The following is a 25,841-nucleotide window of genomic DNA, read 5'->3' as shown; positions in this document are numbered from 1 at the left end:
GACGGCACTAATGCTGCTCATCTGAGGACAGTTCGACAGGTGGAGTTTGCGGAGCTGACTCCGGACCCCCGAGGAATCTTCCTTGGTTTCGACCTGGCTTTGGCTGGGGCGCCAGAGAGAGCGGTCACCTCCTTGCCCCGCCTGGCTTCCCATCCTGCACTGATGGGGGAGAGTGATAGGCTAAGCTAAGAGGAAAGGTGAGGAAATGGAACTTCTCCGCACCACGGCAGGAAGGGCCACCTGGAGGTCAGCTCTCCTTCCTATTTAACACACACGCGCGTGCACGCGCCGGCCGTGGGACCCAGGAGCTAACCCAGGCGCCACGACCTGGCTGGCCCAGGCCCTTGTCGGAGGGGGGTGCCCGGCGGGGAGGGCGGGTGTGGCTCTCCCCCACTCCCGCCCCGGACGTGACAGCTTGCGGGACGATAACGAGAGGTCCCCTCTGGCCACTTTTCCCCCCGGGCCTTGGGACCTGCCCGTGCGCGCGTCCCGCAGCACTTTGGATGCGCTAGGCTGGGCCCCGGTGGTTCCTCCTGTCCCCCCCCCCCCCCCCCTTCAAGGGTGACTGTGCCGCTGACGTCAGGCGACTTTTGGTTCATACCCTGGCACGGGGACTTTATTTTCATAACAGCATGCAGTGCCGCGGAACTGGAATAGGCGTGTCCTCTCCCCCTGACCCTCTCCCGCCCCGTGTCCCTCTGCTCACCCCCTCACTGTTCCCTCCCTCCGGCGACCGCTGCCTTTATAACCGCTCAGCGCTGCGAGGGCGGGATAGCTGCCTGCGGGCTTCTCCAGCAGCTAGAGGCTCCTGTGCCGCCTCCGACGCGCGCGAAACAAGCAGCCCAACTTCACGCGCCACGGCCAGGGCAGAAGGGTGAGTGAGGCGCGCGCGGCCCGGGGCGCCCTCTGCCTCCAGATTTAAATCCTTGGGGAGTGCGGCTTTGGGAGGGGTGGGATACAAGAAAAGAGAACTCCTGGTAATGGACTACAGCTGGCTGTGAGAAAAAGAAATCCCAAGAATGGAATTTCTCTAGTTTGGTTAACTGAACTCAGAATCCCCGCCCTGAGGTTCTCAGGCTGAGCAAGAGGCGTAGAGCAAAAAAATAGTCGGGATAATATTTGTGCTCAGACACGTTTACAAACTCCTAGCAGGTGGAATCCTGGCTGGGCACGTGAGCAGCTTGGGGATCACACTTAGGGAAGAGAAAAGGAGACCGATTTTAGAGGATGGGATTGGGGGTGGAGAGGGTTGGGAGTTGGGGGTGGAGGGAGGTAGGAGGAGGGACATAGTGACAGTTGCTACTTCACTCAGGTACTGAAAAGTTTTGATTTGTGTTCTCCTTTCACAACAAGCAGACCCTTGTGAATTTTGGGAAGCCGATCGTTGAAGCCACCCCTTCTCTTGATGAGAGTGTCAGGCTGTCAGTCTCACAGCTCTCCTTCCCTGGCTGTCCTTTGAGTTGCTCAGGAACCTTGGGGCTGATGGAAGTTGAATATCCAATAACAGCCCACTTTCTGGCAACAACTAGATAGGACCCAGGTATGGCCCCAAAGCTGTCCAAGATACTCCCTTAAACATCTACTGGGGGAAGGGTGTGTGTGTGTGTGTGTGTGGTGGTGGTGGGGGGCGGGGTGGGGGTAACATAGGGCTAGTAATAGAGAAAGCCTGCTTAAGACCAAAGAATTGGAAGGCTTTTCTGTTCCTGGCTTCTTTCCAGGCTGATTTTCTCCTTAGAGGGTTTGTAAAGGCCACACCTGTTGAAGGGTTCAGTTGAATCAGACACCAATGTGGGCTCACTCCTGAAGGGCAATCCTTGAACCACTTCAGATACATTGGTCTGGGACCCATGGGAGGGGTGAGAATGGGGGTCAGATTTCCCCCCTCCAGGTCTGTGTGCTGGCTATCACTAGGAGAGGGATGGAATGACAGAAAGGAACAGTCAGCAGCGGCGTTACCTGGGAAGCAGAAAGGCTCCTCTGAGGATATGGCCAGATGTGTGCTCAGAGGGCAGATAGGAATGAGCGTGACATTTCTGGGAAGTGCGCTCAGTCTGGAGTCAGAAGACTGATTTCTCATCCAGGCTCTGCGGGAACCTGCAGCTGTGAGGAGGCCAGGGCCTGGGCCTTGAGTTCCTCCTAAGGGGTCTAGGCAAGGCCCCCATCTCCTTCCCATGGCTGAGATTCTAGCCCCTCTGTATCTGCATGTGTCCCTTTGGGAATCTTCTTTGGAATTTGCAGAATAGCATTCCACTACTTAGTGAAAATTGAGGATGAATTTTGACTGTGATTTCATTCTTCTCATTTTGGAAGTTTGCCTTCAGGTCCAGTTCTGTTTAAAACCCAGACTGGGGGCACCTGGGTGGCGCAGTCGGTTAAGCGTCCGACTTCAGCCAGGTCACGATCTCGCGGTCCAGGAGTTCGAGCCCCGCGTCAGGCTCTGGGCTGATGGCTCAGAGCCTGGAGCCTGTTTCCGATTCTGTGTCTCCCTCTCTCTCTGCCCCTCCCCCGTTCATGCTCTGTCTCTCTCTGTCCCAAAAATAAATAAACGTTGGAAAAAAAAAAACAAAAAACAAAAACCCAGACTGACCTGAGGAAATGGACAGGAAATGATGTGCTGGTATATTAGGACCTTAAGAAACAATGAATTGAATAGTATTTTCATCTGAAGGATCTCAGATTTTCTGAGCAGTTTTGTGTGTTTGTTTCTACTTTTATTTCTGTATTTATTGCTTTGTGGTCAGAATATATAATCTGTATGTTTCTTATTTCAGAATTTCAGATTTTTTTGTGGTTTAAAACATGCTGTTTTTGTAAATATTTCATAACCATTTCAACAGAAGCAATCATATAGAAAGGGATTGGTAAACTAGTTCCATGGCCAAACACAGCAAACTCCCTGTTTTTGTAAATAAAGTTTTATTGGAACACAGCTATACTCATTTTTCTATGCATTATCTATGGCTGCTTTCAGCCCTGCAAACCCTAAACTACTTATTTGGATCTTTGCAGAAAATGTTTGCTGATCACAGATACAGAGGATTGGAATTATATGATTAACAATGGAGATCTAATAAGAACATAGAGACTATTTCAATTAAAGTGTCCATAGAACATTTATAAAAAGTTATCATATTATTACTCTTCTATTTCATCTGCTAAGGACTGATAAAGAATATTAAAGTCTCCTAGAAATATTAAAATCTCCTATAACTATAGTATTTCTTTTAATTTCTCCTTGTATTTCCAGTAGCTTTTGTTTTATGTATTTTGGTGCTATGTTATTTAGTGCATAAAAGTTTATGATAGTTGTATCTTCAATGTGGAGTATCCTTAATGATTATAAAGTAAGCTTTTTGGTTCCTACAATGTCTTTTTGCCTTAACTAAACGTTGTGTGATATTAATACTTCAACTCTTACTTAATTTTCTTACCTTCAGCAAGCTATTTAATTTTGTACTTGATACATAATACCTGCTAAAGAAACACTATTTCTTATTGCTTATTTTTGTGTTTATTTAGATTTTTCCGTTGTTTTAATTTATTCTTTTTTCAAATTGAAAAAGTTACCATTTACACTTATGTAATAATTGTTGCTTGCTATTGCCATATAATTTTTGGCCACATGGTCTGCTCTCTCAATCTTTTCCCACATTAGGTAGTCTATATTGTATCTTTAGATTGAGTAGGGTGCTAAGTGAGTGGTCATGCCATTCTTAGGGCTTAGAAATACAGGCTTGTAAGAAAGGATGATAAGTTTAGCTTGGGACTTGTTGGATTGAACACGAATATGTTATTTTTATATATAAAATATTTAGAAGAAGGCATATTTGAGAGCTGTGAGCTGGTATACCAGTATGGACTTTACTTTATCCACCTATTTTCTGGAAATTTTATTTCTTAAAATCCTGGGCCTAAAATATTTGGAAGTTTCACTCAAAATATTATTTTCTTTTAAAGATTTCTAGTATTTTATATTCCAGCAATTTATTTCACAGAAATCTAAAGTTCGTATGCTTTGTTTAGAATGGAGGGAGATGGTATGGAATGTCTCCAGGGAACTACCCGAAAGTAAAGAAACTGGGATATACACTGTAGTTATGCTTGTTTAGATCTGCCTAAGGTGGTAAGGTAACTTATTTTCTCTCAGTTACTACAAAAGGAACTCAATTCAGTGATGTTATTCAGAGGTTATTCATAAGCTGATGCCATAATCACTTTTATGTCATCAGAATTAGGATGACTACCCAGAACAGGGGATCCTGGAGATTTCCCTGTAGACACTTTCCATTTGTAACTAATCCTTCATCATGGGCAGAGACATTCCCTTGGGACTCCACCCTTGTCTTAGAATTCAGCCTAGATAAAAAGATGAGGATAAGCATCAGCTTGTATTCATCTTCCAAAATTCTTCTTCCCCATTAACTCACACTTGCCAGTAAATAACTTGCTTTGAGTAGATATTCAGTGGCCAGTCTTAGTCCAAAACATTTGCTCAGCAACCCCTGTGCAGAGCATATAGTGAGGAGAATACCAACAAATAGAAAGTTTGCTGTTTCCTTTAAAAAGCTTGTTATTGGGGCGCCTGGGTGGCGCAGTCGGTTAAGCGTCCGACTTCAGCCAGGTCATGATCTCGTGGTCCGTGAGTTCGAGCCCCGCGTCAGGCTCTGGGCTGATGGCTTGGAGCCTGGAGCCTGTTTCCGATTCTGTGTCTCCCTCTCTCTCTGCCCCTCCCCCGTTCATGCTCTGTCTCTCTCTGTCCCAAAAATAAATAAAAACGTTGAAAAAAAAATTTAAAAAGCTTGTTATCTGATAGTGGAGTCAGCATTGATATTAATGTGTTGTATAAAACATATATGTGGAAAAACTTGAGTACCAAGAAATACTTAATCGCAAAAACTATGATGAGAGTTTAGAATACATTTAGAATGAGATGGGACTAATAATTTTTAAAATTATTATTATTAAATTATTATTACCTCAAGATAGGGGTAAGTTTTGAGTTATATTTCAAAGCAATATGGTAAATGGATTGTGAAGAGGAGGGGAAGGGTCTTTCTGGTTGGGAGAACAAATGCACGTGCTGAGGCAAAAAGCAGGACTTTGTCACAATCCCCTTCTGGATAGAAATACTCTTGGAAGATTGGTTTGCCTTGCATGGAGGTGGGGACGGGAGTTAGGAAGGGTTGGGAGGACCAGTTGGAGAAAAGCCATGAAGCTCTGGAACTGAATCTGTTATAACAGACAAAAAGGAGCTAATATGTTAATTCAAAGATCCCTTCCCAGGCCTTCCCTTCTTTGTTCCCCTTACAGACCACTTTTTTTTTTTTTTTTTTTTATTTTTTTTTTTTTTTTTTTGAAGCTGCTCCTTGGCTTCTGGGAAACCAGTTCACTCAGGCTTATTATGATGATTGTTTTTTTACCAACCCCTGATCGTTAGAAAAAAAAATTTTTTTTTTTTATATTTTAGAGAGAGAACGAGCAGGGGAGAGGGACAGAGGGAGAGAGAATCTTAAGCAGGCTCCACGCTCAGCACAGAGCTGCATGCAGGGCTCCATCCCACAACCCTGGGATTGTGACCTGAGTGGAAATCAACCGAGCGCTCGACCAACTGAACCACGCAGGCGCCCCAATCCCTGATCAGGTTTTTTTTTTAACGTTTATTTATTTTTGGGACAGAGAGAGACAGAACATGAACGGGGGAGGGGCAGAGAGAGAGGGAGACACAGAATTGGAAACAGGCTCCAGGCTCTGAGCCATCAGCCCAGAGCCTGACGCGGGGCTCGAACTCACGGACTGCGAGATCGTGACCTGGCTGAAGTCGGACGCTTAACCGACTGCGCCACCCAGGCGCCCTGACCTGATCAAGTTTTAAACCATCTTTTGTTGACCTCTGTGTTGGTGAGATGGTGTTCCCCTGGTTCTGCCCTTGGCCCCCTACCCACCGTACTTGTTCCCAGTGTGATCTTGTTCTCCTCCCAAGGCTTCAGGTACCTCCTCTAGGCCCACTCTGTACTTACAGCCCAAACCTCTCCGGAGCCTCAGACTTGCATGTCTAAGTGCAGAGGGGGTCAGCACAACCAGGTCCTGGAGCCTAGCTTCTACGCGCCATGAGATCTTGGGCAAGTTATTTTAATTTCTCTGTGCCTCAACTGCAGAAAGGGGACGTAATAATAGGGTTGTTGTGAGAAGGCAGGAATGTGTGGCCCGGAGTAAACTCTCAGGAGGACTTTGTGTTGTCCTTTCTGGATGCCTCCAGTTGCACGTTCCATATTCATCTTAGATTCCACATGACCACGCTTGGCATCGGTCCTCACCCGCCTGCATTTCTAGGCTCCACGCAGTTGCCTAAGCCAGAAATCTGGGAACTAACCTACCTTCCTAAAAATCTCCCACTCTTTGCTGCTTATCTTTCATGCTTCACCTCCCTGGTCTCTGTAGCATAAAAAAAAAAAAAAAGAAACCCGTTAGGTAGAATGGATCACTGTTTTCCATGTGCACTTCGCATTCTCCGCACAGCCCGTGTCTCCTTCTTTGTATGTCACCGTGACTCTGTTGGGTCTCCCAGGGGCAGTAGACATACTTTTGGTCTGTGTGACTTAGCATAGTACCTAACACATTTATTTTTAGGCATTTATTTTTTTTTTTTCAACGTTTTTTTTTTTGTTTTGTTTTGTTTTTGTTTTTTTTTTTATTTATTTTTGGGACAGACAGAGACAGAGCATGAACGGGGGAGGGGCAGAGAGAGAGGGAGACACAGAATCGGAAACAGGCTCCAGGCTCCGAGCCATCAGCCCAGAGCCTGACGCGGGGCTCGAACTCACAGACCGCGAGATCGTGACCTGGCTGAAGTCGGACGCTTAACCGACTGCGCCACCCAGGCGCCCCTAGGCATTTATTTTTTTAAAAAATTGTTTAGTGTTTATTTTTACTTTTCAGAGAGAGAGAAAGGGAGAGGGCAAGCGAGCAGGGGAGGGGCAGAGAGAGAAGAAGACACAGAATCTGAAGCAGGCTCCAGGTTCTGAGCTGTCAGCACAGAGCCCGACGTGGGGCTCGAACTCGTGAACTGTAAGATCATGACCTGAGACAAAGTGGGACCCTTGACCAACTGAGCCACCCAGGCGCCCCACAGAGTGGGCATTTAAATGCGTGTTGATCAAGTGTAGTATTGCTCACTGTGGAGACTTCTCAGAGCCGGTTTAAGTGGAGAGAGGCAGGAGTTGGGAGGCAAAGCTTCAGAGTTCATCACCGTGATTTCGAGATGAAATGAAAAATTACATTATGATTAAGGCCACTCATAAAGGGATAGTCTTCTCAGCTCTGTGAAACTGGGCACAGTAACTTCTAAGAGTCTGTCTTCTCACCTATAAAATGGGTTGTAGGAATAGTAAATGAAGCAATAAATGTGAAAACATGTAAATGAGAGAATCCATACAAAAACATAAACCCTCAGCAGGGTGCCTGCCTCCGGGGAACTCAGGATGTGTCCGGAGTCATTATTTTTATTCATAATTGTATTGGGACTCTTGCGCTACATTGAATGAGGCAATTCAAGAAAAAGAGAGAAAATTAAAATGCTAGAAAATCACACGTTTTCCTGGCTCAGGTAGAGGGGACTCAGCTTCAACAAACACTAAAGTTATTTGGTATCATTCCCCAGGCACCGCTGAGAGGTAGGTATTGTCTTCTTCATTTTCAGATGAAAGAATGAGATATGCCTCATAAGGAGGAAGATAAGATTGGCTTTGGCTAGGCTCTGGGCCCCAGGTTATTCACGCTCAGAGGCGGTGGGGGTGGGGTGGAGGGGGGTGTGGCCCAGGCAACCAGCTTGGGCAACCTTCCAGGTCTGGGCATCAGGAGCTCTAGACCCCATTCTCGCCCCCCTGGGAAAAGAGGAAAGGAGTCTTGGGGAAGCTGGGGGACTCATCAATGCTGGCATTTGTTCTTGGGTCTGGCAAGAGTGGGCCCAGGTCTAAGGTCAGTATTGCTCTGCTACCTGGTGGCCTCGTCCTACAGGTGACCCTTTGCCTGGTGGCCCTCTCCTTGCTTGGCCTGCGCTCGGACCCTCAGTCACCTCCAGCCCTGTTTTGGGGTTTGGTTAGGGGTTGGCAGGGCATGTTCTTTTAATGACAGGAGGTGGGGCGAGGAGAAGAATGAGAGGGAGGGAGAAAGAGATTTGGGAATTGTCTAAAAGGAGTTTTCCAGAGGCATGAACAGTGAAGCTGGAGGTGGGCTCACACCATCGAGTTCAGCACCCCACCCTCATTTTTTCAGAGGAGGGGAGGGAGGTTCCTGGAGATAGTGTCCACACAGAAGGCAGCTGAAACCCCTTCTCTCTGAAAGGGCAGGGTGAAGACAGGGCTTGGTCTAGAGCCCAGGAAGTGACTTCCTGCCTCCCCCTTCCTCCCTTCTCTCCCTCCCTCCTTGCCTTTCTTCCTCCCCTATCACCTCTTCCTCTTATTGTCCTTTCCTTTCTTTCTCCCTTTCCCCTCTCTTTTTTCTTTTTAACTTTTCTTTTTTTTTTTTTTTTTTTTCTTTCATGCCCTGACTCATTCCAGAAGGGTTTAGGACAGCGCCAGGCGACTTCAAGGTCTGCGTGGTAGGTGTTGTTGGATTATTGGACCGTGAGTTGTTAGCTTAGTTAGCAGCTGTAATAAGTGAAGGGGGTCTCACCCTTATGACTCAAGGCCCTTTCCTGTGTCCCAGGTCAGAGGCTACATACTTTAAAACTGTACCATGTTCCTGCCAAGTACAGGGTTTAGTCATCAGGGAGTTGGGTGGGAATGTGGGACTGGATTCTAGTAAATCTCTCCCTGATTCCTGGGAAATCTCAGGACTCATACTTTCCTGGGAGACACCTGGCGTCATTCAGATAGGAGCACGGTTCCAGACATGGCCCGGAGCCCCTAGCCTCGGACCCGAAGTGTGTTTTAGACAGCCCACATGAGGAGGACAGGAGGAAGGGAGGTTGGGACTCGGGACAGTGAACGGGGAGCTAGCAAGGAAACCAGGTACGACGCACCCCACCCACGCTGTCCTCTGAGCAGCCCCTCCTCTCCCAGCGGACTCCACTTCTATCCCTGAGCGCACTCGTCCATCCTACTTAGGCATTTACCATCTATCAGGTTGGAGACTGGGGAGAAACACTTAACAACTCAGTCCCTGCCATCAAAGAGCCTTTCAGTCTGGAAGAAGACACAGACTTTCCAATAGGTATTGCAGGGCTGCGTGAACAGGGCTATGGTAGGAAGCGCAAGAGGCAGGCAGGGCTGAGGACGCAGAGCCTTACACTTTTGTGCAGGATTATGGCTCTTCCCCCCCTGGCTGCTGATAGAGCAGCTCAGAGAGGACAGGCCTGGAGCATGAGGGGGGGGGGTGTCTTCTGAAGGGGTCCAGGTGGAGGGGTCAGAGGAGTGGAATATTCAAGAGCTCCTGAAGAGGTGTCATCGGCAGGACATGAATGTTGGGTTTGCTAATGTGGGATGGGGATTTCTCAGGCCATTTCCCAGCTCTGAGGTGGATCTTAAATTGGCTTTTGGTGCCTCTGCCTTGGGCTCACCGATGGGAGCCCCCTGCGCTGCCTCCTGCCCTTCTTTCTCCTCTTCCACAGCCTTCTCTCCTGCCCTGCCTGCTGCAGTGGAGCGCATGTGGCCAGTGTGCAGGAATCTGAGGGTATTATGTGTAACTTGAACAGCTGGAGCAGCTCACAAGGGCAGGCCGCGTGCCTCGGTGGATTTCATCCATGCTCAAAGCCTAGAGCATTGCCCGAGTGCTGATGGAGTCACACCCCCCACCCCCCCACCTTGCCAATGGCAGGTCCCCCCTGGCTTTAAATTCCTTACCAGACATAGGGCTCTACGGGTGTAATGTTGGAGTTAGAATTCTGGTTTGAATTCAGAATTGGATTCAGTTGACCCTGCCTTGTCCTAGCGGTGTGACTTTGGTGAGCCAGCTGACTTGTGTCTCAGTGGCTGCAGTTGGAGGACAGGGATAATGAGGGTATGAGCTATAGCAGAAGGTGGTTGTGAGGGTTAAATGGGTAGGGCGCATAAGGGCATGCCTCACCCCTGCTGAGAATGAGTTAGTGGTGAGACATCCTCTCCCTGTTCAGAGCTGTCCAAGAGTAAATGGCTCCTTGCAGCCCCCATTCGGACTTTGTAGGAGGTAGTCTTTTCTTGATGGGACCCCAAATCTCTCTGCCCTTGACTTTGGTTACAAGCGATGGCCAAATAACCCGTGGTCTCATTCCATTTTCTCTTTCTTGCTCCCGCCCTGAGGTTCCTCTCTAGCTCCTGGCAGTTTGTTTTCCCAAATGCTCATTGCTTCCCTTTCCCCCTCAAACCTTGCTTTCTAGAAGTCCTTCGTAGCTTCTCAGAACCCCGTCCTTTCCCCCAGCCACCTTCCTGGTGTCTTTTCCTCATCTGGGCCACTCCCTGGGTGACACAGGGCCTTCCCCATACAGAGCTGCTTGTTAATGAGGCAAGTAAGTGAGTTTTATTTTCCTCTGACCAAATTCAAAGTACTTAGGACACTTTAGACCCATTGCGCAATGCCTGTCGTGCAGGGGAAGAGGTGGAGGAGGGCTAACGGAGGTGAAGTAAGGATAATTCCAAAAAAATTAGTCACTCAGATAAACACGTATTTACTAAGAAAAATTTTAAAAGGACAGTTGTGAGAGAATTGGGAAATATGAACCCTAACTGGATATTTGATATTAAAGGGTTATTGTTAATTTTTAAAGGGTGGTTAAGTTAAAAAGGAGTTTTATCTTTTAGAGATACGTGAAGTGTTTAAGTATAAAAGGATATGATGTCTGCGGTTTGCTTAAAAACAAGCTAGTGAGGGATGCCTGGCTGGCTCAAGTCAGTAGAGCATGGGACTCTTGTTCTCAGGGTTGGGGGTTTGGGCCCCACGTTGGATGTAGAGTCTACCTTAAAATAAATGGATAAATAAATTTTTAAAAAATCTAGTGAGGGGTACCTGGGTGGCTCAGTTGGTTAAATGTCTGACTCTTGATTTTGGCTCAGGTCATGATCTCATGGTTCGGGTGTTCAAACCCCGCATTGGGCTCTGAGCTCATAGCAAAGAGCCTGCTTGGGGTTCTCTCTCTCCCCCTGTGTCTGCCCCTCTCTCAAAACAAATAAATAAACTTAAGAAAAGATCTAGTGAGTGGGTGGGGATGTGGACGAAGCAAAATTGGCCATATATTGGTAATTTGTGAAACCAAGGGATGAGTCCAAGGGGTCTCCATCATATTATTCTTTTTTTGTGAGTATGCTTGAAAATTTCAGCATCTCTTTAAAAACAGTGTTTTAAAGGTACTTCAGGGACTGTTTCTCCGTCTCCCATGCATGATTGGGGGTGGGAGGTGGAGGCGAAGTTGAGGGACATAGGGTTTCTCCCCTCTCCACACCCATGGCCCATTGCTCTTGTTGGACTCTGGTCTGTGGATGCCAGGAGGCCCCCAGACAGCATCCCCCACCCTGAAAGCTGCCACCCAAGGGAGGGGCCCGGAGCTCTAAGCTGGGGGCGGGAGGTTTCTGCCTCACTGTTCCTCTGTCCAGCACCACAGGTGCCCTTCAGGCAAACACCTCATCAGTCTCTGATAAGATTTAGTCATCAGGCCCAAAGTCCTTCATAGTTTTCTGTCATTATGATGACTACCGTCAAGGGACGGCACTACCTTGAAGAGTGGGGAAGGGACAGTTGCAGGGCAGGGCTGGGAGGGTGAGATACCTTTCCTGCTGGATGCACCCTTCTGACTGATCTGAGAGGAAAGGAGAGGTGAGTGAGGATGAAATGCACATGGCCTCGGTCCCTTCCCTTGTGTGCACCGTGTTTGAACTCAACGGGGGTTCTTTCTCTTCCATATTCATGGTGCGGACCAGTAAGTGGGGTCTGCACCTCCCTTCTCCCTACCTCCATGGAGTGGACATTGGTACGCAAGGCAGATCAGACTTCGGGTCCTTGTGTTTCAGGAGTTGCCTATATCTAAGCTCAGTTGCCTTCCTTCTTCCTCCCGTTTCGTATTCTGCACTGCCCTGAAGACCCATCCTTTGCTCTGTGCTCTGCACGGTAGGGGCGACTGTGGTATAATTTCCATGGGGTAGAGTGCAGTGACACTCAACCTACTGAGCCATGCAGGTGCCCCCAGATTTTGTATCTTTAAGGGAAGCAGATGTTGGAATTCTGTCTACACTGAGGAAGCTGCTCATTTGCCCTGGACAGTCAGTGAACGGTGGCCTGTTCTATATCTCACTGTGCTGTTCTCTGACTTGTGGTTTGATCATGAGGACATAAAATGGAAGGAGAAGGGAGGGTGTTGTTTTTCCATTGGGTTGATCACATAATCCCATAGAGCCATGAAGGGCCAGAGAAGTCTTGTCTATAAGCGTGTATGGGCATGTGGTGAAGAAATTCTGAGTTGTTTTTTCTGCTACAAGGAAAGAAGCAGGATCTGGCGGATGTTTTATACCTTTTCCTGCTTCCCAATGCCAGTGGCTTCCCTTCTTTCAATTCCTTTCTTCACAGGCTCTCCCTACTTGGCATTAGCAGAAGCTGAGATCTTTCACAGGTGATTTTCTGTGTGTGTGTGTGTGGGGGGGGGGGGTTCTCAGTGAGCCTTCCCTTCCCCTACCTCTGTCCTCTGCTCCCTGTCCCGACCATATTTCTCTTCTAGTCAGTTCAGGACTCTTCATTGTTGAGTGAGCAATCCTATCAGGAAAAGAAAAACTAAAGCCCCCCCCCCCCCAAAATCGTGCACAAATAGCGTACAACAAACCAAAAGTAATGGTGTCCTAGAAACTAATAAACAGCCAGATAATTCAGAAAAAATTTTGTTGGCAAACTTTAAAGCCTTAGCACTTTTGAATTTCAGCATCTTACTGGACATTGACTTTGGAGTTTGAGAACCATACATTTTTGGGAAATTCGCAAACTCCTTCTCTCTTCCTATGTCTCAATTTATCTTCCCACTGTGCCCTGAATTCTTAGGAATTAGATTTCATGGGGTTCGGGAAATCAGCTGGGTCTGAAATTGACATGAAGGTTGTGGGAGCAGAGAAGGAAGCAGACCTGGGAGGTCAAGGAGAGATATGTAGGAAGTAATCTGCTATATAGCCAGTCAACTCTGATTGTCTTTGAGTGGGTGAGCAGATTACCTGCTTTGTGGATCATCTATCCCCTGGGAGCTCCTAGCCTGTATGGAGCTGAACTAAGTGGAATCAAGACCATGAACAGAACTGGTTTATGGGGCATCTGATAAGGGAGAAAAAGGGGAGGAGGTAAGAGAGAGAGAGACAGAGAGAATGACAATATCTCAGTTTGCATTTAAGGCCAACTAGCACTCACTTGAGTGGTGGTACCTGCAGTAGTAGAGAGCATAGATCCTATAATTTGACCTATATTCAAATGCTGCTTCTGCTATTTCCTCGTATATGATGTTGGGCAAGTAACTTGACCTGTCTCTGCCTCAGTTTTTTCATCTGTGATACAGGGCTATTTTTATTTATTTATTTATTTATTTATTTATTTATTTATTTATTTTACCTCCTAGAGCTGCTTTGAAATTAAACTAGTATATACGAAACGTGATTAGAAGAGTTTCTGATCCACAGTAAAAATGAGCATTAGCTATTCGTAATATGTTTTATTGGATTATCCACCGTTGTTTTGTGTCCTTCAGGGTGTCCCTCCTTACAGATAGTTAATAAAGAACTCTTTCTGACATAGAAGACTCTTTCCATTGCTTTTTGGAATGAGTAGAGCCATCCTTACAAACCTCAAGGAGGGGAAAAACCCTTGTAATATGTGACAGCAAAGCTGAAGTCGAGGATCCCATGGTGGTGAAGGGAATGTTTGGCCTTCTGTAGAGAAATTTACAGGACAGAATGCTTACAAATGTCCGAAACAGAGGCAAAGGTGGAGAAAGCCTTGAGACTGGCAAATTATGATTAAAGCTTTAAGCTTAGAGATTTTCATGTTTGATAATTCCTGAGAAAATACTAGCCAAAAGTATCAGGATCCCTGGCAAGGTATTTGTGACATATTTTTTTGAAATGAGACCCTGAAATTCCTCAGCAGAGCACTGAGTCGTCTGGCATCAGGGTACATATTAATATAGTTTAATTGTGGGGAGATTTGTCTTTTCCCTCCATCAGTCTGTAGAACTTGCCATGAGAGGTGGAGAAAAGTTAGTGGCTCCATCTAACGTAGCGAATTCAGAGGCAAAACCCCGGCCAAACATGTGAAAGTTCTCCCTAATCTTTTGGGTCCCCTGTGCCTGTCCGAGTTTGTTAGGAGACTCACCGCCCCTCCCCTCAACTTTGCGTTTATGCAGGACCAGAATGGCCACGACATCCCCTAGAGGTTGCCGCTCAAGCCTGGACGCCAAGTACCACAGACTTTGTGATACCACTCAAATCTGGGGCATTGTCCTAGAAGCGGTGGCCGCAGTGGGGGCTGTGACCTCGGTGGCCTTCATGCTCGGTCTCCTGATCCTCATCTGCAAGGTGCAGGACTCCAACAGGCGAAAAGTGCTCCCGACCCAGTTTCTCTTCCTGCTGGGTGTGCTGGGCATCTTCGGCCTCACCTTCGCTTTCATCATCCAACTCGATGGCAGTACAGGGCCCACCCGCTTCTTCCTCTTCGGCGTCCTCTTCTCCCTCTGCTTCTCCTGCCTGCTGGCTCATGCTTTCAACCTGACGAAGCTGGTGCGTGGGAGGAAGCCGCTGTCCTTGCTGGTGATGCTGGGCCTGGCCGTGGGCTTCAGCCTGGTGCAGGATGTCATTGCTATTGAGTACATCGTCCTCACCATGAACAGGACCAATGTCGCCATCTTCTCTGAGCTTTCTGCCTCTCGGCGCAATGAAGACTTTGTCCTGTTGCTCACCTATGTCCTTTTCTTGATGGCGTTGACCTTCCTCACGTCCTGCTCCGTCTTCTGTGGATCCTTCACTGGCTGGAAGAGACACGGGGTCCACGTCTTCCTCACCATGGTTCTCTCCATTGCCATCTGGGTGACGTGGATCACCCTGCTCCTGATTTCTGCCCTTGGCCCCGAGTGGGATGATACCATCCTCAGCTCAGCCTTGGTTGCCAATGGCTGGGTTTTCCTGTTGGCTTATGTTGCGCCCGAGTTTCAGCTGCTCACGAAGCAACGGAACCCCATGGATTACCCTGTTGAGGATGCGTTTTGTAAACCTCAGCTCATGAAGCAGAGCTATGGTGTGGAGAACAGAGCCTACTCTCAAGAGGAAATCACTCAAGGTACAGAGCACGGCTGGGTGAGAATTTCTTGTAGGAAGATGGGAGGGAATCAGAGGATATCGGTTGTTGTTTTGTTTTGTTTTTACATTTTTATTTATTTTTGAGAGACAGAGAGAGACAGAGCACAAGTGGGGGAGGGGAAGAGAGAGAATGAGACACAGAATCCGAAGCAGGCTCCAGGCTCTGAGCTGTCAGCACAGAGCCCGATGCGGCGCTCAAACTCACAAACTGTGAGATCATGACCTGAGCCGAAGTCGGACGCTTAACTGCTTAACCTGAGCCACCCAGGCGCCCCAGAATCATAGGATATTGTAATTGTAAGGAACATTCATGATTATCCAGGTCATACCCCTGACAGAACAGACAGGGTCCCCAAGGCTCATCCAGCTGGTTAGAGTTCTAGTAGAACTAGAAGCTGGCCTCTGGAGTTTTAATCTAGTACTTTCTACACAATACCCTGTGGGTTTCTCTGAGTCAAAATAAGTTGGAGCAAAGGAATGACTAGAAACATCCCTAGAGACCTGTAGGCGAGATTGTGTTCTTTATGAAGGATAGCTGGGTGTTCCTTCCAGAAACATGAAGCCTTTATAGATTTGAATGCAGAAAGCCAAGCCATGATTCCTTGCGGTAGGCACAGAGCACAGAGGAGGGAGAAAGCCCTTTTACCACAAACCCGCAGAAATCTCCATAAAGTTACTGAGGATTCTGATTTATCCTGCACAGCCACATCTTACTGCGTGTCTCTGGGCCCACGGGAGGGAAGAGATTGTATCTGACATAAAAGAATCCAATGATTTTGCTCTTGCCTGAAGTCACGAGTAACCAGGTGTTCTGTTGTTCTCACAACAGAAAAAGGCTACACCGACAGCTAGAGACTGCCCTTGCCCTTAGGGACCTATCCGTCGGTCTGTGAGGTGTCCACTGCTCTCTGGGCCTAATCAAGAGTCCCTGAGGTTTACACCGACCTCTGGGGGGATGAGTTTGGGAGAGGAGTGAGGGACCTCCAAGGCTAGGTTCTTAGGTTCAGCTAACAGTTTCCTCTGCTCTTGAAGCCCGAGGTGCACAGCTTCCTGGTGCTTCTCACGGGAGCTGTGATTCGTCTCCGGGGCGCTTGGAAGGCCAAAGGGAAAAGGGGCGGCTGGAGGGGATGTTTTAGCACCCATCCACTCCTGTCCATTCTCACGGCTTCACTCTGTCACCGCGCTCCTGGACTCCCTGTTCTCATTCCCGAACTGCGATTCCTCCCTTTCATCCTTCCTTCCATCCATTTTGTAGGCCACCTGTCCCCTTCCTCTCCCCTAAAATACTTCTCCGGCCACCACATGTTCCTGCTCGCAGACGTTGCTGGCTGTCTAAGATCCACCATGTTGACTTAGGGAGGCTTTTCCCAGCGAGAACCCAACAACCACGGAAGCTGTGCTCTCCGTCCAAACAAGCCAAGCCACTCAGTGCCTTTCCCTGCCTGTGTGTCCAGGCTCCAGGCATGCTTTTGTGCCCTGTTCTTGCCCCTTTCCAGAGCACACATTGCCCAGTCTCCTTATTCGCTCCTCCCACACGCTGTAGAACTTTGAAATGCTCTTATCAGAGTCTGTCTCATTTCATAGCTATTTGTGTAGCTGTCGTATATCCCTTGCTCTCCAGTGTCAGCCTCAGGCCAGGAATCCGTCTGGTTAATCCTTATATTCTCCACAGTAACACAGAGAAAGTATTTGAGGTGTTCACGGAGTAAACTGAATAGGTACACTTGGTGGGAAATCTCAGTAACCTGGAACAGGTGAATGGATTGCTTTAAATTGTATTCACGACAACTGTATGCGTTTACTCTTCTGTTCCAGAGTTTAAATCCCTCCAGTGTTCCCCAAATACCGAGAAAACAATTGCTTATAAGTTCTGCCCCCTCCCAAAGAAAGTAATAAAATTTTTTTTTCTTGCCTTGCTGGTGGTTAAGGAAGCAGGTAAATCCGTAGTGAGCTTCACTGTAGGTAACTGACAGCGCTTGGACAGTTCTCTCTCTGAAAAGACTGGTTTCAAGAGTGCTTTTCAAGTGGTCCTGGATTGAGGTGCGCCACCCGTGAAAGTTTCGGGAAACGTGCTTCCCTAGTGACCCTATGTTGGTGGTTATTCATTTATTCAACCAATATTGTGCTTATTTTGTGTTTGGCCCTGGGCTTGGGACAATCTCTCCCCACATGAAACTCGCGTCTGCTGGGAAGATAGATGCTTAGATAGACCGAATTGGGGTAGGCACAGGCAGAAGCATGATGTGGTGGGGGGGGACCCTAACGCTGTAATCCCCCCCTCCCTCTCTTTCAGGCCTTGAAGAGCTAGGTGATACGCTCTATGCTCCCTACGCCACCCATTTTCAGCTGCAGGTAAATGGTTTCTTTCTCCTGTTACACCAGCAGCGTCAGCCCCCCTGGAATGTCTGTCCTTTGGGAACACGGGCTGTAGCCACTCTCATGGCCCCTGGAAGGCCACCTTGAAAGGGTGCGGTGTCTTCCTTTCCCGTGATCTGCCTCAGGGGTTAGCACAGGACCCTGGAATGCAGGGCTTCAGGGGGAGGGTTGGGAGAAGGGGAGAGAGTTAGATTCCCGCCCAGATTGGAGCTCTGTGGAAATATCCGGGAATTGGAGTGGGTTTAACGATATGGTTGCTGCCTTTTCAGAATCGGACCTCCCAAAAGGACTTCTCCATTCCGCGGGCCCAGACTCGGACTAGCCCTTACAATGACTATGAAGGAAGGAAAGGCGGCAGTTAGCTGTTCCGAAGAGTGGGGCGAACACAGCAAGTCAGCCAACCAGGGGGGGTTCAAAGGGATGTGGGCTACACCCGGAGTCGCCTAAGGAAACCGTACAGAACCTTTTGGGACGAGCTTTCCTTCCCTTCTGGAGTTGCTGGGGGGCTAACAGGACGGCAGGTCACAGCACTCTAGGGTTTTTCCTTCGTCCCATACTTAGGATCCGTCTTTTAAGCGGGAGGGAGTCTCAGGCAAACTCGGGGTGTGCCCCTCGCGGTGCCCAGTCATTTCACAAGCCATGAGAGCTCTGCTCATCTGACCGCTTACTGGCGCGGTTAGCTGCAGGTGCCAGCCTTTCTAACTCAAGACGGGTTTTGTGAGGACCGCTTGGCCCGGAGCAGAATGGCAAATCTGAGCAAAAACAGCCAAGGCCTGTCCCTGCCGAAATCTACACTGGAGACCAACTCACTGGCACCCTCCCTTCTCGCCGGGGTAGGAGAGGCTCAAGGTCACCCTAAACGTTCTCATCTCTGGTGCTACCACGGGACCCCTGTGGGTCCGCCGCACCAATTCACAGGTCACCATTCCCAAACATGCTGTCCATCCCCAGACTGAAGCTCCCCTGTACGCTTCACCAGAAGTCCCTCTTCTGTAGCTCGCCAGCGGGGAGAAGCCCGATTTCTCTTTGGCAGGAGAATCTGTGCACTGTTCTTGCTATAAACTCCTGGCACTGATCCTTCTCTCAGCGCCTTGCTCCTCAGCTTCTGTAAATAGCTCTGCATTGTGTTCACCACCTGTGTCCCACAAGAGGACATTGTCCTCCAAAGGAGAGCGTTCCGTGTGTAATAAGTTATTCACTGTTCCTCACTTGGAGATGCAATAAAGATACGGTGGCGACTCTTTGACTGTGAGAGCTGCGGTGGGACCTGAAGGAGAGACGGCAGGCTCTTGTCTTCTTCACGTGGAGCTCAAGACACGGAGCCGAAGTTCAAGGTTCAGTTCCGTTGGGTGAGAGGCAAGGGTGAGAGGCAAGGGTGAGAGGGGGAGCCAAGAACGGCCACGGACTCTGAGGTTTTGTTCCAGGAAGGCAGAGGAATGGCAACCCTGGGATGGGCTTTGGTGGCCCCAGTAGGACCAGGAGGAGTCCTCAAGGCCAGCTTCCCGATCCACAGGAGGTTTAATTGTAGGAGGGGATGAGTTCAGATCCCTGTTTGACACAGTCGGTTCATAATATCCCTTGGAAAATGCATAGTCACTAGCAATTATTATTTAGTTACCTCGAGAAGCAGTTCTGTGGGGTGGGGCAATAGGAAACACTCTTTGGTGAAGGAAAAAGAATAAATCCCCATATGCAGAAACGGAATGACATTTAGAAATTCGTAGCTGAGTTTGGGAGTTATCTCCTAAGAGCCTGATGCTCCGTTTTTCATCAGAAGGAAAAACCCTGTTGGGAAGAGGTGAGGTGAGGGTGGAGAATTAATGACACTCTGAATTAAGGATGTTTACATTCCACAAAGATTTGGTGGTTTCCCACATGGCTTTGTCCCAGCATCAGCCTAGTTTTGTATTGAAAAGGGGGAATTACAAATAATGAGATGGACCCTTCTAGACCATTCTAATCTTTCTTAAGAGGTTAATCTTTTCTCAGTGAGGTTGTTGTCAGGTGAAGACAATATAATTTCACGTGTATTATCTACCACGGTGTAGGTACTCAAGAAATACATGTTCCCTTCCCTCTTTTCTTTACTCCTCTGGTGGTTAGCCCATCAACCAAGCGAAGGGGGCTGAGTGAAAAGCAAAGCCACAGAATACCCTGGATCTGCTTTCTTGTTAGGGGCAAGGATCTGCCAGGCTTTTGTAATCCCATTACGGCAGTCCTCGTGTCAGCCTCTTCAAAAACAGGAGAAAACATGGAAATGGCGCCCATTGCTGGCTTCTCTCCCAAGAAATACAGAGTTTGGACAAGTAGGCCATCACCTCGCCGAATCCTTCCTTGTTTCTTCCTTGTTTCTTGTAGATAACTGCTCCCCGTTCGAACAGATCTTGTCAAACCCTGTCCGTGGCTGCTACCCTGTCTTCAGGTCTTACGTGTCCAGGCCATAATTAAACTCTTCTGTTAAAATAGGGACATCACAGGAACTGGAGGTTTGGGCACCTGACAATTACTACGATATTGGACAAGAGGGTTTCAAAGACTTCCTGTAGGTTTCCATCTTCACTGGGCTGAAATAGAAGGTGCAAATTTAGCCCAGCTTGGGCCTCGAGTGACGCCGGTTGATTGATGTCTGGGAACCAAAATGGCATCTCCTTTGAACTAAATGGGTGATAATGAAGTGAAACTCGGCAACCTTCCTCTCATCTTACACTGTCAGAGTCTCCTCTCTGCCTCTGGCGTCGTGCGGAGGCTCTTCTGCCGCTGCCATACCCCACGCTTCCACTTGATGGCGGTAAAACCTCAGAGATCAGCCTCAGGGAGTGCCCGGTGCAGAGGCAGAACCAGAGACATTCAGTGGGCTTGAGGCAAATGCGTCCCATTTTAAAAGGCTTGTATGTATGAGCTGTTCGTGTCCTCCCTCCCACCATCATTAAAGGACCCATGTCCTCTGCCAGATGTTCATTGCCCGGTGTGTTAGTTTTGTGAAACTCTGCAAGGTATTCTAGCAGCCCATTTGCATGCAATCTGGCACCTTTACCGATAAACGGTGTCAGATGCTGTTGTTATTAATGTCGACGAATATTTATGTGGTGAGAACATTGACTTTTTGTCAGGGAATGCGTGCCAAAACAAAGAGTACAGCCTGGCCCTGGAAAGGCAGCAGTAAAGCCCATCCCTCCCGGTCCCCTGCCCCCATGCATTCTGGGTTTCCTTCCTTCATTTCTAGCCTTGTCATTATTGCTGAGAGCCGAACTGTGCCCAGCTGATCTTTTCCTTCCTGGCCCACTTCCTTCTGTTGCTATCGGGGTTTGCAGGTTTGCTGCTGTTCCAGCCCCGATCTGAAGCATGGACGTATTTTGGAATTGGAGCGTCAGAAAAATTTTTCTCCAGTGTGGACTGCTGAAACCTGGGGTCTGGGAAATCGGCCTCCGGGTTGTAGATTGTTGGCTTTGCACATGGGATGGTCCAGCCTGTGGTCGTCTTCTAGAATCTCTTCCATCCAGGGCAGACAATGCTTTGTCCGGCGGGGGGGCGGGGGGCCCCCAGCCGTGGTTTCAGGACGTTCCAGGTATGCAGATGGGTCTGTGTGGCAGGGTATCAGTGCCTGACCCTCACTTCTGCCACCTCCAGATTGCTAGAACTCTCTGAACCCTTCAGAATGGAACACTCCAGTGCCTACAATGTTGGCGTTTGAGGTCACAGACCTTCTTCAGTTGGGCCCCCTGTCCTTCATTTTACAGAGGAGAGAACTCAGGCCTAGTGGACTCAATACGACCGGGGCCAGATTTCGGGTTCTGTGTTTTGTCTACTGGCGACACTTGCGTGGCCAGTTTTAGACCCTTCCCCCCGGGGGCCCGCCCCAACCCCAAAGTGGGTGTTTGAATAAAGAATCCAAGAAAACGGCCATGGTCATTCTGTATTTTAAGCTTCCTTCTCATTTTACTTTGCCTCCCGAATTGCCTTTTCTTCCCCTGACTTCCTGTCTAGTGTCTCCTCTCCCTTCTGGTGGAGAGAAGGAGGGGGTGACGATGGGCCTATTGTGGTTAACCCCAGGTCACTCCCCGACAAGCCCCAAGCCAAGGGAACATTTGCCTCTTGGGAAAGTAGAGTGTCAGAGGAGGACTTGTAAGACAAGGCAGGATTCTTCATTTTCTCTGCCAGCGTGATAATCCTTCCTCTTCCCTGACTCCCATACTGAGTCAAAACCCATCCCCAGCACCTTCCTGTTTTCCTGGTTGTATGGAGTTATCTGTCCCCTCAGGGGGCTTTGTCCCAGCCCTCTGGAGTCTTTTACTCCCGTGTAGTTCCTGAGGGCACATTTCTGAGGCAGCCCTTGAAAAACCTTTGAAAGTAACAGTTCTATAGTTGTGACCTGACCCACATGTCTCAAGCACCAGATCCAAGCATGATGATCTCAAGAGAAAAGAAGGTGGGGACATCTGAGTCGCTCAGTCGGTTAAGCATCCGACTTCAGCTCAGGTTCGTCGGTTCGAGTCCCGTGTCAGGCTCTGTGCTGACAGCTTAGAGCCTGGAACCTGCTTCAGACTCTGTGTCTCCCTCTCTCTCTCTGCCCTTCCCCTGCTCTCGCTCTGTCTCTCAAAAAATAAATAAACATTAAAAAAATTGGAAAAGAAAAGGTGAAATTTTGATGGAATTTGGTTACTGCATGTGTACCAGCTACATCAGTTCATATTATTGTCTATCATTCCTGCGGGATTTCTATCAACTCAAAAAAAACCTCTGACAAACCCATGTAGCTTTGCCCTGAGCTCCGCGGCGTGGTAGGAGGGGACTAGCACCGTATCCTGTGATTACGTAAAACTACTTTCTCTCTCTTTCCCTAAGAAGGAATAAATCCAGATCAACATTTTTTTTACCCATAAGAAATTGAAGCGGAAAGAGCGTATATTGATTTTGGCACCATATCTTTATGAACAAGATGGAAAAAGGCAGGGGTAATGGTTAATAGAGTTAGGTGCAATCATAACGCAAACATTCAAGAAGAGATCATTTAGAGATGGAGGTCTCTAGCGGTTTCCCACAGGGCTTTGTCTTTCGATCTGTGTGGGTAACACTTTTATCAACCACCCGGTTAAAAACAAAGCATGGGTATGGGGCGCCTGGGTGGTGCAGTTGGTTAAGCGTCTGACTTCAGCCAGGTCACGATCTCGCGGTCCGTGAGTTCGGGCCCCGTGTCAGGCTCTGGGCTGATGGCTCAGAGCCTGGAGCCTGTTTCCGATTCTGTGTCTCCCTCTCTCTGCCCCTCCCCCGTTCATGCTCTGTCTCTCTCTGTCCCCCCCAAAAATAAATAAACGTTGAAAAAAAAAAACAACAAAGCATGGGTTTATCAAATTTTGCACGCGACACATTAGGAAAAGACTGAATAAAAAAATGAGAATACAAATGTATTGCAAAAGACCGGAATGAAGATCCCAAACCAAGAATCTAGTTTAATGAATGTAGATGTATTCATACCTCCCAAATACATTACATAAATATTGTTTGGAAAGGCTTGGATACCGACCGGCGATGTGGTTCAGCAGGCAAAAAGCCAACGTGATCAAAGGCAGCACTGATAAAATTGTGAAGTCTGGATCAGGGCGGCTGCTGTTCTCGCTGAACTGGGGACATGTTACCCCACCCCAGATTATTAAATCCATTTCTGCGCATCTCACTGTAATTGGGCAGCTTCTAACAGGGGAGCTGTTTCTAGAATTACTTGATATACAGCACGGTTGATGGAAATGGAGCTATTTCACCTGGAGAGGGCAAGACTTCTGCAGGCTACGTTATCCTCGACACAGGTCACATTTATTGGGAGCTTACTCTGTGCCAGGTTCCGTTTTAAGGGCTCTATTTGTATAATATTTCATACTTATAAAAAACCGTATGAGAGGCGCCTGGGTGGCTCAGTCGGTTGAGCGTCCGACTTCGGCTCAGGTCACGATCTCACGGTCCGTGAGTTCGAGCCCCGCGTCAGACTCTGGGCTGATGGCTCAGAGCCTGGAGCCTGCTTCCAATTCTGTGTCTCCCTCTCTCTCTGCCCCTCCCCCGTTCATGCTCTGTCTCTCTCTGTCTCAAAAATAAATAAACATTAAAAAAAAAAAACGTATGAGTTATTATGACCATTTATCTCCCTTTTGCTTCATACCTGCAGAAATGGAAGCCCTTAAGGTACATAGCGACCAAGTGATAGGGCTGAGGGTCAAAGATCCTGGGCTGTCTCAGGATCTCTTACGCATAACCCCTCGCTGCCTCTGATAACGACCGCATAACAGGTGGCCGAATGGTTAGAAATTTCGGGGATGCAGCTCCCAGAAGAGCTTCCTGCAGAGCGGTGGGTTAACTCCTGCTGGATGTATTCAAGCTCAATGACGCTCCGTTGAGGATGATACGGGGCGTCCCGTGTTGGGAGTAGGCTGGACTAGGAGGCCCAAGGAGTCTTGGAACTGTTGGGGTTTTGGAGTTTTACTTGGCATGTTGCTGTTGCTGGCATTGGATTCTAAGGACCGTGGACGGGTTATCGGTTTTACTGTGCAGGTTTTCCTACAACCTGCAACCCCAAACACTCCCTCAGCCCTCAGGGGAAAAGGAAAACGCTCTTCATTGGACACACCCTCACCTGTTAGTAAGTGTGTTATTTTTGGTTGTCATAATCCATGCCCTGGCCGGTAGTTTTATTCTACAGAACAATTCCCCACAGCTTTGCTTTGGAATGGAAGAGACCACGCGGATACTTTGCATCTGTATTTAATAACGTTGTATTGTGATACGACCATCAATCCCGTGGGCTCCTCTGCAAAGAGACTTGAACTTAGTAGAAACTAGCGTGCACCCCCTGCCTCAGGAACATGCAGTCAATGCCTGAAATATAGCCCGATGGAGTTCTTTGCACAAAAGCTATCATTTTTTTAAGTACAAAAAAAAAAACCAGGTCCATGTTGTTCTTTGAGGGCGATTAATTGCATAAGAAAGAAACTCATGGTTTGTCTCCTCAGCAAAATCAAAAAGGTTTGTGGGTTGTGCTTGCACAGCCTGAGCTTAGTCATCTGAGTCATAAACCCGTGAACTCGTCGAACACTTTGGGAACCGGAGAGCGGGTCAGAGGGAGCATCTGAGTGTCCTTAAGTAGCTGCCAGAGGGGGAGGCAGACAAAGCTGAACTGGGGAGGGAGTGTGGGAGTGAGGGAGGGGTGGGGAGAGAAGGCCCCTAGGTAGGAAGGAAGGCTTGGAAAATCAGGGGCCTGGCAAAATAAGGAAGAAAAAGGTATCATGAGGTGAAGTGAAAGTTAAGGCCTTGAGAACCAGAAATCCAGGAAAACATGAAACGAAGGGACAATTCCCAGAGTGTCCTGAGCGGTCCATGCACCTGGGCAACCGCATCACAGAAGGGCTTAGTAAGAGAGGTTATTTTTGTCTCTAAGTTCCCCAGAAGCCCTCGCATCACGAACGAGGGGGATGATGTGAGGAGAAGCAGCCTCCAGAAGGCGCGGACCCTGGCCTGCGAACAAGGTGGTTCTTTTTGTGGTTCTTTCATTTCATACTTATAAAAACCGTATGAGTTATTATGATTACTTATCTCCCTTTCGCTTCATACCTGCAGAAATGGGAGCCCTAAGGTGACATAGCGACCAAGTGATAGGGCTGAGGGTCAAAGCCGGGTGGGCTGCCTTGGGATCTCTTACACACAACCCCTTGCTGCCCCTCTGCTGTCTGTGGTAATGACAGCACAACAGGTGGCCCAATGGTCCCATAGCCCCCTTCAAAGGCATTGGTTGGGCCTTTTGTCCCTTCCTTTTCCTGACACACCCGGTGGCTATGACATACCAAACGGGAACCTGAAAACTTTGCCCACCCAGGGAGCTGGTATGTATGTGTGTGTGTGTGTGTGTGTGTGTGTGTGTGTGCACATGTGTGTTGCATGTTATTTATAAAGGGGAAATGATAGGAAAAAAGATCGTTCTTTTTCGTTAGAATAATTGAAAAAAATTTTTATTTTAGAGAGAGAGAGAGTGCTCAAGTGGGGAAGAAGGGCAGATGGAGAGAGAGAGAGAGAGAGAGTGAGAGAGAGAGAGAATCTGAAGTAGGCTTTATGCTCAGCAGAACCCAGCTCGGGGCTTGATCCCACGACCCTGGGATCATGACTTGAGCCAAAATCAAGAGTTGGATGCTCAACTGACTGAGC

At 48.2% G+C, this 25,841-nt stretch overlaps 1 protein-coding gene across 3 annotated transcripts; it reads left to right on the top strand.

The window, feature by feature from the left end:
- The first annotated feature begins 592 nt into the window (after nucleotides 1-592).
- GPRC5A (G protein-coupled receptor class C group 5 member A) lies at nucleotides 593-18,904 on the top strand. 3 transcript variants are annotated; one of them, XM_040488873.1, is made up of 5 exons: nucleotides 765-874; nucleotides 1,357-1,540; nucleotides 14,336-15,264; nucleotides 17,578-17,636; nucleotides 17,930-18,904. In XM_040488873.1, exons 3-5 carry the CDS (start codon nucleotides 14,343-14,345, stop codon nucleotides 18,020-18,022), a joined length of 1,074 nt encoding a protein of 357 aa, XP_040344807.1. In that variant the 5' UTR covers nucleotides 765-874; nucleotides 1,357-1,540; nucleotides 14,336-14,342; the 3' UTR covers nucleotides 18,023-18,904. The 3 variants fall into 3 exon arrangements, with proteins under 3 accessions (XP_040344806.1, XP_040344807.1, XP_040344808.1); XM_040488872.1 differs by lacking the exon at nucleotides 1,357-1,540 and having other exon boundaries at nucleotides 593-874; XM_040488874.1 differs by lacking the exons at nucleotides 765-874; nucleotides 1,357-1,540 and adding an exon at nucleotides 8,556-8,596.
- The last annotated feature ends 6,937 nt before the right edge of the window (nucleotides 18,905-25,841 follow it).

Source organism: Herpailurus yagouaroundi, unplaced genomic scaffold (assembly GCF_014898765.1).
Source record: "Herpailurus yagouaroundi ecotype Mexico unplaced genomic scaffold, PumYag 166, whole genome shotgun sequence".
Lineage (NCBI taxonomy): Eukaryota > Metazoa > Chordata > Mammalia > Carnivora > Felidae > Herpailurus > Herpailurus yagouaroundi.
Note: the sequence above shows the minus strand (reverse complement) of the source record. Positions and strands in the feature narration are given on the sequence as shown.